We start from the raw sequence: 12,773 nt of genomic DNA on the forward strand, positions 1-12,773 counted from the left end.
CTTTTTTTAGGTCGTCACATAAGGCCACTCCAGTTGGCGTCTTGCGGGCTGCAATGGGAGACGCATCATCCCTCCTCTCGCCTTTGTGTCTTGTGGGGAGAGCAAACCTTGTGTAGCGCCGTGGCTTGAGGGAGCAGTATTTGCGTCTGGCGGCACTGCTTCCAGAGGGATTTGTACATATTGTATATTTGTACATACTTCTTTTGATTGTTTTGGTTTGTCCCATCCTGAGTCCAAGAGGTTTCCATCATGGCCATTCATTTCTGAGGTTCCTGCCACAGTCCTCTGAATGGCAGCAGTCTGTGCCTGTACCTGTGCCTCTCCGATGACAGCGCTCCCTTTCCACTAACAACGTTCCTGATATGACTGATATATATATATATATATATATATATATATATGACTGCCCAGACCCGTCTGTCTCTGCCCCAGTGCTCCCAGTCATGGCTGCCCCAGAGATCCCTGTTCTTGCCACAAAGTCAGCACTCAAGACTAGGGTGACCATACGTCCTGTTTAACCAGGACATATCTGGCCAGGATTTCGAGATCGCCCAAAATGCCCGGGATTCGGCTTTTGCTTTCTACAGTCACCATTCATTATGTTTACATTTTTACATTATTTGACACTGACACGTACGTGCCAGCTTTGCAGGTCATGCATTCTGCTTCACACGGATCCCGATCGAGACGAAAACACAGGAATTTTCTTAGCAATGCTAGAACGCACATCAACCAATCACTTGTTTAGCGTTCATGTAAACACTACATTTAGATTCACCAATCGGAATTATTTCAGTCCTACTGAATCAAAAGGTGTGCATGTAAACAAAAAGAATGGCGACGAGAAAGCAAAAGCCGTATCCCGGATATTTTGGGCGATCTCGAAATCCCGGCCGGACATGTCCTGGAATATGGTCACCCTACTCAAGACCATCTCAGCCACAACGGTATCCAAGCTCCTAGTTATCACCATCCAGTCTCAGAGGTTTCTGTCTGGTCCACCCTGTCCCAGAAGTTCCCAGATGTTTATGTCTCTCTGTTTCTGTTTCTGTTTCAAGCTCCCTACCCTGTCTGTCCAGGACCAGGGGTTCCCGTCATGGCTGTATGGTCCTAGAAGTTCTTGTCATGTTCTTGTCTCAGAGGTTCAAATGCAAGAACTTCTCCACCGGTGCCTGAGATGCCCTGGTCTTCAGGCTTCCCGTCATGTCTCAGGTTCCTGCCACAGCTGTCCGGAAATCAGAGGTTCTCGTCTCGACCGTCCGGATGTCAGAGCTCAATTTGTTTCATTCTGTGTGTCCATCTAGCCATTAAAAAGGAAATCTGAAATTAAAAAAAGTCTGAAATTAATATTTGCATTAAGTAATTTATCAGATGCTTTAACCCAAAGCAACTTACTGTACAAATGGGGAACATCACAAGCAATTTATCATACAACTCCTAACCATTCTCAAAGTAACACACAACGTCAAACTTTTGAAAGTTAGAGTAGAAGCTAGAAGTAAAAATGCAGGCAAGTAAAAAGCAAGAAACAGTAAAAGTGTTTTAATAGAATTGATTTAAAGGAAGTGCCTTGTGACAGTCTAGATGGGATGTACCCAAAAAGTGAAAGTGAGGAGCATTTATGGGTACAAGTCGGGAACCGGCCTACTTTACATATTTCAAGGGTGCTGAATCCAAAAAAAATGGTTCCCAAGCGAAATTGTGAGTTTTTGACCTTCTAATTTGCATATCGAAATGGCCGCCAAATTGCCTATCTTGCTCAGTCGTTGGACCATTTTCCCCAATTTTTTTTTGTAAGTAGGCAATCAAGATGAGGAAATTAAGTTTCTAGATCGATAGTCAAGGGTCAGAGCAAAGATATAATGGAGGCTCACTGCCTTTTTTATGTATATATATATATGCAAAATACCAACTTTTAAGGTGAAATTAAGCATTATTTGTGTCATTTTTTAAGGCCGACATACATATTCAATCAATATCACTCTTAAATGTTCCCAGTGTATATATGATATGTGATGTATTCCATATTACATAATAACTATGAAAAACACCATTGCAAGTTGTCTGAGATTTTTTTTTTTTATGCAAATTAAGCATTTGTCCTCTAAATTCTAAGACGGGGAAAAACCCAGGTGAATAGGGAAAAAAAACACCTTGTAACTTCCTCCGGGACATCGTGCGTAAAACAGCCAACCATCGCTGTCTGCGAGCCACCGTATTCAAGCACCGAGAGTGCACACACTGCGCCCGCGCCTCCGAATCAGGTTCTCGAGCCCGCAGAATGCGGCAATCGGAGCCCGGAGGCCATTCTACCCCTAGCCGTACATGCGAAAGTGTGGGAAGCTATTCCAGGTGCGTCAGAATGGGTGCTGAGCACAGTAAGAGAGGGCTATTCATTGCAGTTCGCTCGCCGTCCCCCGCGCTTTCGAACACGAACCGAGACGAGAGTGAATGGGGAAGTAGCACACCTACTTTGTGCAGGAATAGCGAAACTTCTGTGCAAAGGGGCCATAGAACCGGTACACCCTTCTCTGAGTGAGTCAGGCTTTTACAGCGGTTACTTCCTCGTGCCCAAGAAGGACGGAGCTCTCAGAACGATTTTAGATCTGAGATATTTGAACAAAGCTCTTATGAAAAGACCGTTCAAAATGCTCACAACCAGACAGATCCTCGCGCAGATTCGCCCGAGGGACTGGTTTATTTCCCCTCGATCTGAAAGACGCTTACTTTCAGATTCAGATAATACCCTGTCACAGGCCATTCTTGAGATTCGCCTTCAACGGTCAGGTATATCAGTACACCGTTCTGCCTTTCGGCCTGTCTTTAGCACCCTGTACATTCACGAAGTGCATGGACATGGCTTTCGCTCCCCTGAGAGGTCAGGGCATGCGGATTTTGAACTATTTGGACGATTGGCTGATTCTAGCACAGTCAGAGGAAGAACTTATCTCTCACAGAACAGTGCTTCTCAGCCACCTGGAAAGCCTGGGTCTCACGGTCAACTGGACCAAAAGCTCATTACTGCCCAGTCAGTCAACCTCTTTTCTGGGTTTGGAACTGGACTCTGTGGCAATGACGGCCCGGCTGTCGACACTATCCGACGCCTGGCCGCGTCTTTCCAGTTGGGCAGCGCCGCACCTCTAAAAACATTTCAGAGGATGCTGGGTTGTATGGCATCAGCTGCAGCAGTGCTTCAGCTGGGTCTACTGCGTATGCGCCCACTACAACGCTGGTTGAACGCTCGAGTGCCTCACCGAGCCTGGGCGTCCGGCGGCATTCGACTGCAGCGGGGAGTGACAATGGGAGCCGTCTCGCACCGAAAAGTTATCTCGACGGAAGCATCCAACTTAGGTTGGGGCGCTCTTTTCGAGGGCAAACCGGTCTTTGGTCTGTGGTCAGACCAGGAGAAATGCCTCCACATAAACTGTTTGGAGATAATAGGGATCGAGAATGCGCTCAAGCGCTTCCTCCCACATATACGGGACCACCATGTGCTAGTCCGCTCAGACAACATGTCCATGGTGTCCTACGTGAACCGACAGGGTGGTGTCAAATCCAGGAATCTGGGAGCCGTGCACGTGCCAGGCCACCTGAATGTCGGTCCAGACAGACTGTCCAGAGACAACATTCCCCCGGGAGAATGGTTCCTGCACCCCCAGACAGTCCAGCTCCTGTGGCACCTGTTTGGCAGGGCGGAAGTCAACCTTTTTGGGTCAAAAGACAACGCTCACTGCCCGACGTTTTTCTCAAAGAGCGAGGACGTGCTGGCCCAAACCTGGCCCAGCCGCCCGCTGTATGCTTTCCCTCCGATCTCGCTGTTACCACAGGTAATCAAGAGGATCAGGGAAACGCGCCACTCAGTGCTCCTCATAGCCCCGTGATGGGAGAACCAAATCTGGTACCCAGAGCTAGTTAGGCTGTCGCACTCAGCCCCATGGCCGATCCCAGTGAGGAAAGATCTTCTCTATCAAGCGTGCATGCCTGGATAATTAACAGATACCCGTTGATTTGCCAGAAGGGGTCGTAAACACGATCACGCAGTCTAGAGCTCCTTCCACGTGAAGGCTCTATGCGTCTAAATGGTCAGTGTTCTCCAAATGGTGTGCTACTAAGAGCCTGGATCCACACACACGTGGGGTTTCATGGGTGCTCTCCTTCCTACAAGAGCTGTTGAACAAGTGCGGGTCCCCCTCCACGCTCAAAGTGTATGTGGCGGCTATTGCAGCGTTCGCGCAATAGGAAGGTGCGAGCTTATCATTCGTTTCCTTAGAGGAGCCAGGATGGTGAACCCCCCGCGGTCCCCCTCAGTTCCTATTTGGGATCTTTCTCTGGTCCTAGAGGCCCTGAAAGCGTTTCCCTTTGAACCGCTAGAATCTGTGGATCTGAAATACCTTTTGCTCAAAACCGTTTTCTGACAGGTCTGTCGTCAGTAAAACGCGTGGGGGATCTACATGCACTGTCTGTTAGCCCTGCATGTCTCGAATTCGGACCAAATGACTCCAAAGTCATCCTCAAACCGAGACACGGGTACGTCCCCAAAGCGATTGGCACTCCCTTTAGGGCGCAGATCATCTCCCTGTCAGCACTGCCAGCATCCGATAGTGAGGACAGTGATAACCTCTTATGCCCCGTCAGGGCGCTGAGAGTTTACATCACACGCTCCGCCGCCTTTAGGCAATCTGAGCAGCTCCAGCTCTTTGTTTCGTTTGGTGGGTGCACCAGGGGTCTCGCCACCTCGAAACAGAGCCTGTCCAGATGGATAGTGGACGCTATTGCAGCAGCTTATGCGTCCAAACACCTGCAGTGCCCTTTGGGCATCAGAGCCCATTCCACTAGAGGCATAGCCTCATCGTGGGCTTGGTCCAGCGGGATTTCTATTCACAACATTTGTATGGTGGCAGGCTGGGCCTCCCCCTCTACATTCATGAGATTTTATAACCTGGAAGTTCCCGCCTTGCAGGCTAAACTGATATCAGTTTAAGTGATATGTATGTTCTGCCCAGTCGTTCATGTGCAGACTACTTTCGTGTACTACTAGCTTTTCTGGTGAGCTGCACTAAGGAATGAGATTCTCTATATACAGACCGGTGGAGCCACTCTGTATTTTCCCCATCACGCACTTGTGCACTGGTGCTGGCCAGTGTTGCTGGCCGCCTATTCTCCACTCAGCTGCGCTAGGGGTTATACTCTCTATACATAGACCAGGTGAAGCCGCTCTATATTCTCCCTATGATGTGCTTATGTACTGTGCCGGCCCGCGCTGCTGGCCACATTCTCCATGCTATACATAGACCGGCAGAGCCGCTCTGTATTCCTATGAAGTGCTTATGACATGTGCTGGCCCGCGTTGCTGGCCGCCTGTTCCCGCATGTTGTGTTCCCCAGGCTCCACTGGGACTCATGCAGTGGATGCTCGGCGCGCACGGCATTGACAAGGGGTTCCCGTAGCGTAAGCAACTTACGCAATACGAGAGAACCTCTCGTAAGAGAACGTACTCGGTTACCTAACGTGGCCTCAGTTCTCTCTAGAAGAGGGAACGAGTATTGCGTAACCTGCCGTGTCGTGCCATGAGCTTATTCGCTTCAGTCTATGAAAACCAGAATTTCAGCCTCTTTTATACACGCTAGCCACACCCATTCTGGTGGGCTGAGGCGCATGGAGGGCGCAAAGCGCCCTCATTGGGTGTGATGTCACGCAGGGCTCACTAGTAGGCTGCTGCAGTTGCCATTCAGAGACATGGAAGCGTCTGAGAGCAGCCGAGCCTATAAACGTTAGTGAGTATCGGTACTCCATTACAAATATGTACAATTCTGCGAAATTCCATGTTAAAACTAGATTACGCCTCTGCAGTTCCGTCCGCGATTCCGTGATCGCGGAAATCATATGGCCCTAAATTTTGACCCACTATGGTTGAAAAAGTATCATTTTGGATAAATAGGGTAAGAAGTTCAATCAATAACTAAGGAATATTGACATTGTTTGTCTAAAAAAAACAAAAAAAAACAGGAAATTTACCAAAGCGTGTGAAACTGTTATGATCCTCTTTGCTGTTACATTCACCTCAGGCAAAGGGTCCTCAGAGATGGGACTGACCATGCTATGTCCTGATCTAAATATTCAACTTGGGAAGTTTCATGGTGGTCTCTTTTTGAATATTTTTCCCTATTCACCTGGGTTTTTCCCGTCTTAGAATTTAGAGAACAAATGCTTAATTTGCATAAAAAAATTTAATATCAGACAACTTGCAATGGTGTTTTTCTTAGTTATTATGTAATATGGAATACATCACATATCATATATACACTGGGAACATTTAAGAGTGATATTGATTGAATATGTATGTCGGCCTTAAAAAATGACACAAATAATGCTTAATTTCACCTTAAAAGTTGGTATTTTGCATATATATACATAAAAAAGGCAGTGAGCCTCCATTATATCTTTGCTCTGACCCTTGACTATCGATCTAGAAACTTAATTTCCTCATCTTGATTGCCTACTTACAAAAAAAATAGGGGAAAATGGTCCAACGACTGAGCAAGATAGGCAATTTGGCGGCCATTTTGATATGCAAATTAGAAGGTCAAAAACTCACAATTTCACTTGGGAACCAGTTTTTTTGGACTCAGCACCCTTGAAATATGTAAGGTAGGCCGGTTCCCGACTTGTACCCATAAATGCTCCTCACTTCTTATAGAAGGCCATTTTTCTGAAATCCGTCTAGTCTATTGTACCTCATTGTGATGAAACCACCAGATGCTGCTCACTCACGAACCATTGAGGAATGGAGAGAACATGATATCATATTTGTACTCACAAAGCTGTACTCCTTTAAATCTGCTTACATAGTAAACCTATTATAGATGGCAAGACAAAGATGTCAAATATTTTTCTTTATTGACTAGGCCTGATTATATCAACAATTGTTGTAGCCAATTTTAATTTTCTCTAAATGAAATGCATGTTAAAATGAAGGGACTTCATGTATGGAATTCAAACCTAGTAAGGTATTATATGGATTCAGAAGAAGCTGAATGGACTATTTTATGGTGTTTTTTGACTTTCTTTGCATGAAAAAGAATGACAAAGATTACTTAAATATTTTATTACTTTAATAGTAGTCTTTGCTGCCATAATTCAACATTAACATGTTTGTGTGAACATAATCATTTTAGCACCTAAACAGGATTCTGTTGCTGTGTAAAAGTATCCTCAGTGATTGATTAATCTGATTAAAATTATTTTCAATTTCAAAACAGCAAAAACATTATAATGAGAGTCTTAAAATATTTTATATAAAAATATGCTGTTGATTTCAGATAAGAACTAAATTCTAATGAAACACTAACAGAAACAGTCAATTAAACTGTAGCAGTTCTTTTGTCTTCTGACGGCACAGGAAGTAGAAACACAGACGTCTTCAGATTCCCAGAGTCTCTTTGGTCACCTGACATCCGAGCAGGACATTACCCACACACACACACTCAGACAGATCGCCCACTGAAACACACACACACACACACACACACACACACACACACACACACACACACACACACACACACACACACACACACACTCAAATCATCAGTGTGTGTCAAAGAACTGAAGATATTTGCTCAAGCGTCTCTTGATGAACGCTGACTGAGTGAATGTGGTCTGGAATGGAGATCTCACCTTTCTGAGAGCCGATCCATGACGCTGCCTTCATGGCCACAAACTGCCACTCGACCCACTGGTCTATTTTACAGCCGTATAACCAGATCAGAGCAAGGAGAGTGGCCCATACTGACCCCTCCACCTGTGCACAAACCATCATACACTGCATTTGTTACTGGACACAATCACCGCTGTCTTATTATTCATCACATCTCTCACCTGTGCTGGCTTCAGATTGGTCAGCTCATCCTCCGTCTTCCCAAACGCATCAGCTAGTGTGGCGTCCAGATCCCAGCAGCCTGACGCCTTTTGGAGAGAAACCAGCTGGAGTAAAGGGTCTGCAGTTGAACACACATATAGAGAAAGAGGAAAATCTGTTAAAAAATAATCCTGAAATTTCTTGCCTCTTTGTCCTTGTTGGTTGTTTTGACCTCAATATTGGACTATGTTAGGAATGACATAATAGCATAACATTCTTGATCGGTTCTTTGACTCATTTAATCGTACTACCAAAAATTGAGGCAATTATAGACAAAAAAATAAATTAATTATTTCCAAGATTCAAAAAAAAATTATACAAATAAACGGGGACCAAATGTCCCAGTAATAACCTTCTTTTTTTTAATAGTCATTTTTTACCTTGTCGGGACATTTTTAGGTCCCCATGAGGAAAAGAGCTTATAAATCATAGTAAATTAAGTTTTAGAATATGTAAAATTGCAGAATCTTTTCTGTGATGGTTGCGTTTAGGGAATAGAATATACAATTTTTACTGTATAAATATCATTACGTCAATGGAAAGTCCCCATAAAACATCAAAACCCAACGTGTGTGTGTGTGTGTGTTAGTATACCCTTTTGTTTGCCAAGAGATTTTGCTTGATGAGACTCTCTAGAATCTCTGCAACTGACAACAACAATCATTAACCATAAGGTGACTTTGCATTAGAGGTTCACATAGAGTTTGAAATAAAACTCACACACACACATATCACAAAAACATGTCAATCACTTTGGATTAATCGTCTTACTTTCCAATATGCAGAAGTTTACTCTCTGAAAAGACAGAAAACAAGAGAATTCATGTCTTAAGTAAATCTGAAGAATTATATTTTCACTATAAAATCACTCTAAAATGACTGTATGTTTCTCTTGTTACAGTAGAAACATTCAAAGTAATAGACAAAAAAATGAGGCATTAACACATTTATGATCAGCACAAATTAAACACATTTGTTTGATGATGATGTACATCACAATGTCGGAGCCCTGACAGAAGTTTGTGAAATGGCCTTCGGTGTGTATGTTCACTTCCTCTCAGAAACGTACTTACTCAAAGAGTATGTCTCAAGTGTTGAATAACAATCGCCCATCCTCTGAATCCTTGACTGTTGAATCTGCTGGGAATCTGCTACAACTGTCAATATGCCAGCACATTCAGATAAGAAATAAAAGTGAACAAGTATTCATTACTTCAATGAGCTCATTGTTTCTGCATTAAATTATTACATTGTTTAAATTAATACATTTTTAGCTAACTGTGATTTTGTATATGTACATTTCTGAAATACATAACTTATCACCTCTGATAGCAGATCACTCTTAATTGTAATGTGCACTCATGCACTTTCTATAAAACTGCTTGAAATGATGTGTATTGTGAAAAGTGCTATACAAATAAACGTGGATTGAATTCTTTAGCAGTTATTGTGTGGTAATCCCATAAAGGGGACCAAATGTCCCAGTAATAACCTTCTTCTTTTTTCTTTTTTATAGTCAATTTTTACTTTGTGGGGACATTTTTAGGTCCCCATGAGGAAAAGAGCTTATAAATCATAGTAAATGAAGTTTTAGAAAAAGTTAAATTGCTGATTTTTTTCTGTGATGGTTGCATTTAGGGGATAGAATATACCATTTTTACAGTATAAATATCATTACGTCTATGGAAAGTCCCCATAAAACATCAAAACCCAACGTGTGTGAGTGTGTGTGTGTGTGTGTGTGTGTGTTAGTATACCCCTTTGTTTGCCAAGAGATTTTGCTTGATGAGGCTCTCTAGAATCTCTAAAATGACTATGTTTGTCTTGTTTCAGTATAAAAATTCAAAGTAACAGACTAAAAAATTAGGCATGAACACATTTATGATCAGCACAAATTAAACACATTTGTTTGATGATGACCATGGAGAAGGTCGTTTTGAATCAAATAAACACCTTTTTGCTTCAGAACAATATCTTTGAAAATTTTTTGTCGGGTTTTAGGGCTTACCATAGTACTGAGTCTGCTTTGATCAGGGTTTTAAATGATTTACTGACTGCAGTTGACTCAGGGTCTTCAGCAGTTCTTGTTTTATTGGACCTTAGTGCTGCATTTGACACCATTGACTATGAGATTTTACTCTCACATCTTGAAAATGTTGTAGGAATTCATGGTATAGTGCTTGCATGGTTCAAGTCTTTTCTTTTAAACAGAACTTTTTCTGTAAATACTGGTCAAGATTACTCTCAACCTGCCCCTTTGCTCAGTGGGGTTCCACAGGGGTCCATTCTCAGCCCAATTTTGTTCTCTCTGTATTTGTTACCCCTTGGGTCAATCTTTAGCAAGCATAGAATCCCCTTTTACTTTTATGCAGACATTATGCAAATCTATCTCCCTCTGAAAAAGAACAGTAAGAACCAAATAGAGTTGTTGTGGGACTGTATACATGACATCAAATCATGGTTATCTTAAAATTTTTTCAAACTCAATGAAGAGAAAACTGAAGTTGTGGTTTGGAGTTCCTAATCATTTTGTTGCTCTGGGTGATTTAGCCCCCTTCTGTAAGCCATTAGTGTGAAATTTAGGAGTTCTCTTTGACAGTGATCTCAAGTTTGAGAAACAGATTTATTCTGTGGTTAAGTCTTGTTTTTATCATTTGAGATTAATAGCGAAGGTGAAACCATTTTTGTCCACGCGTGATCTCGAAAAACGTATTCATGCTTTTATATTTACAAGACTAGATTACTGCAATTCACTATATGTCAGCATAAATAAAAAAAAATTATAAATCTTTTACAAATAGTCCAGAATGCTCCTGCGAGGCTTTTGATAGGTACTCTTAAGAGAGACCACATTACCCCAGTTTTGAGCTCTTTAAAATGGCTACCGATCGACTACAGAATACATTTTAAGATGTTATTTTTTGTTTATAAATCATTGCATGGTATGGCTCCATTGTATTTGGCAAATCTGATTAAGAAACATTAACCAAAACGGTCTTTGAGGTCAGCTGACCAGCTGATTTTAACGACTCCTTGAACAAAACGGAGAAAACACAATGTCGGAGCCCTGACAGAAGTTTGTGAAATGGCCTTCGGTGTGTATGTTTACTTCCTCTCAGAAACTTACTTGACTCAAGTGTAAGTTTTGAATAACAATCGCCCATCCTCTGAATCCCTGACTGTTGAATCTGCTGGGAATCTGCGTTTAGGAGATAGAATATACAATTTTTAAGGTATAAATATCATTACGTCTATGGAAAGTCCCCATAAAACATCAAAACCCAACGTGTGTGTGTGTGTGTGTGTGTTAGTATACCCTTTTGTTTGCCAAGAGATTTTGCTTGATGAGACTCTATAGAACCTCTGCATTTGACAACAACAATCATTAACCATAAGGTGACTTTGCATTAGAGCAGTGGTTTTCAAACTTTTTCAAGAGCGACCCTTCTTTTTTTCTTTTTTTTGGACGCGACCCATAGGCCTATATAGGCCTATTCTTAAGCCTTTTCTTAACAACCGCTTTTGATGATGCACGTGCAGTGACTTATCCGTGACACGATCGCAACGCAAAGTTGATTCTGCACTCTTTTGATCTAGCTAAAGCTACAGGGATGCTAATTAACCGGTTAACCATTAACCATTGTAAGAATTTTAACCAATTAATATAGCCTACTATCATTTGATGTATGCTTTAAAAAAATCACTAAAAATATTCCACAACAAATCCTTTAAATTGAATGATATTCAGAACAGAACAAGAATGAAAAAAATATCTATAAACAAGCCAAAACGTTGGGCTCACCTAACTCTCTCATTCGAATAAATTCGAATAAATAGATTTATTTGGATGCTAAACTATTATTTATTATAGGCTTCTAAGAAAAAATGAAAATGATTATCCCCCCAAATTTTCAATATTTATTAGGCTTCAAAAGTATAAAAACTTTTAATTTAAGTGAACTTAAGGCGAGACACGGCAGGCAAAAACATCGATTTTTCATGCAGTGGTCAGTTTTGAGATTTTGGCCGAGTTTACTCCTTCAATATGTATTATTTCAAGCTGCTATAAAGAAAACGCTGAAAATATACATTACAATGTTTATTTTATTACATTTTGTTAACTTGCGGCAGTAAGTTTCTCCCGAATTTACCAGGAAGTTAGTATTCCATCGCGACATGCCGAGCTCCGTCTGTTCACTGAAGTCTGTCATGTCCGGGATCGTTGTAAAGCTCTGATTCTCCTGCACAACGCTATGTAAACCAAATATGGGCATTTCCTTTCTATCAGTAACCAATCGTGAATGTCCAAAGGGGGATTTAAAGCTAACGACGAAATCTCATTTAGAGCTATTTAAATCTTTAACTGCCGTTTTCTCAAAATATTTTTTTTGCGTTTTTTTGTCATTCTCCAGTAGAAACATCTCAGCCTATGTAGCACCTGTGTACACCAAACTTTCCAGTTATACACTTAGCAGTATTCTGAAGATCTGTTCAGAGGGATTTGTTAATAAATCATTCCTGGCCTGATTTATGTGACATTTTAATAAAAAACAAATTCGAAAAATCGATATTTTAAGGCTATGGACAGTATATTTTGATTTCCTAGGTAATGAAAGCATATATCCTGAAATCCCTCTGAACATCTTTTGTCATCTTGTGTGTAATCAAAATGAAAAAATACTTTTGCGTCTGGCTTTATCATATTTTCAGATATATCTACTGAAAAAATATGTAAAATTGCACATATTTAATGAGATAATACCTAATTTGCATAATTAAACATCAAAATTTCAAAAACTTGTAAAACATTTTTTGTATGAACTTGTGTAAGTAATGAACTGAGGAAGTTTCATGG

General features: G+C 41.6%; 2 protein-coding genes across 2 annotated transcripts in view; both read right to left on the bottom strand.

The window, feature by feature from the left end:
- LOC309490088 (von Willebrand factor A domain-containing protein 5A-like) overlaps positions 1 to 12,773 on the bottom strand; it is a 65,445-nt gene that overhangs the window by 21,583 nt on the left and 31,089 nt on the right. The window lies entirely within an intron of this gene.
- On the bottom strand, positions 7,095 to 11,318 carry LOC309490121 (von Willebrand factor A domain-containing protein 5A-like). The gene is made up of 8 exons (XM_082159149.1): positions 11,235 to 11,318; positions 11,046 to 11,117; positions 8,992 to 9,075; positions 8,690 to 8,714; positions 8,513 to 8,565; positions 7,879 to 7,997; positions 7,678 to 7,801; positions 7,095 to 7,500 (listed from the first exon to the last, which is right to left on the bottom strand). The coding sequence occupies exons 1-8, from the start codon at positions 11,302 to 11,304 to the stop codon at positions 7,421 to 7,423; spliced, it is 627 nt and encodes a 208-aa protein (XP_082015275.1). The 5' UTR covers positions 11,305 to 11,318; the 3' UTR covers positions 7,095 to 7,420.

Source organism: Leuciscus leuciscus (genome assembly GCF_965113295.1).
Source record: "Leuciscus leuciscus genome assembly, chromosome: 25".
In the NCBI taxonomy this organism is placed as follows: domain Eukaryota; kingdom Metazoa; phylum Chordata; class Actinopteri; order Cypriniformes; family Leuciscidae; genus Leuciscus; species Leuciscus leuciscus.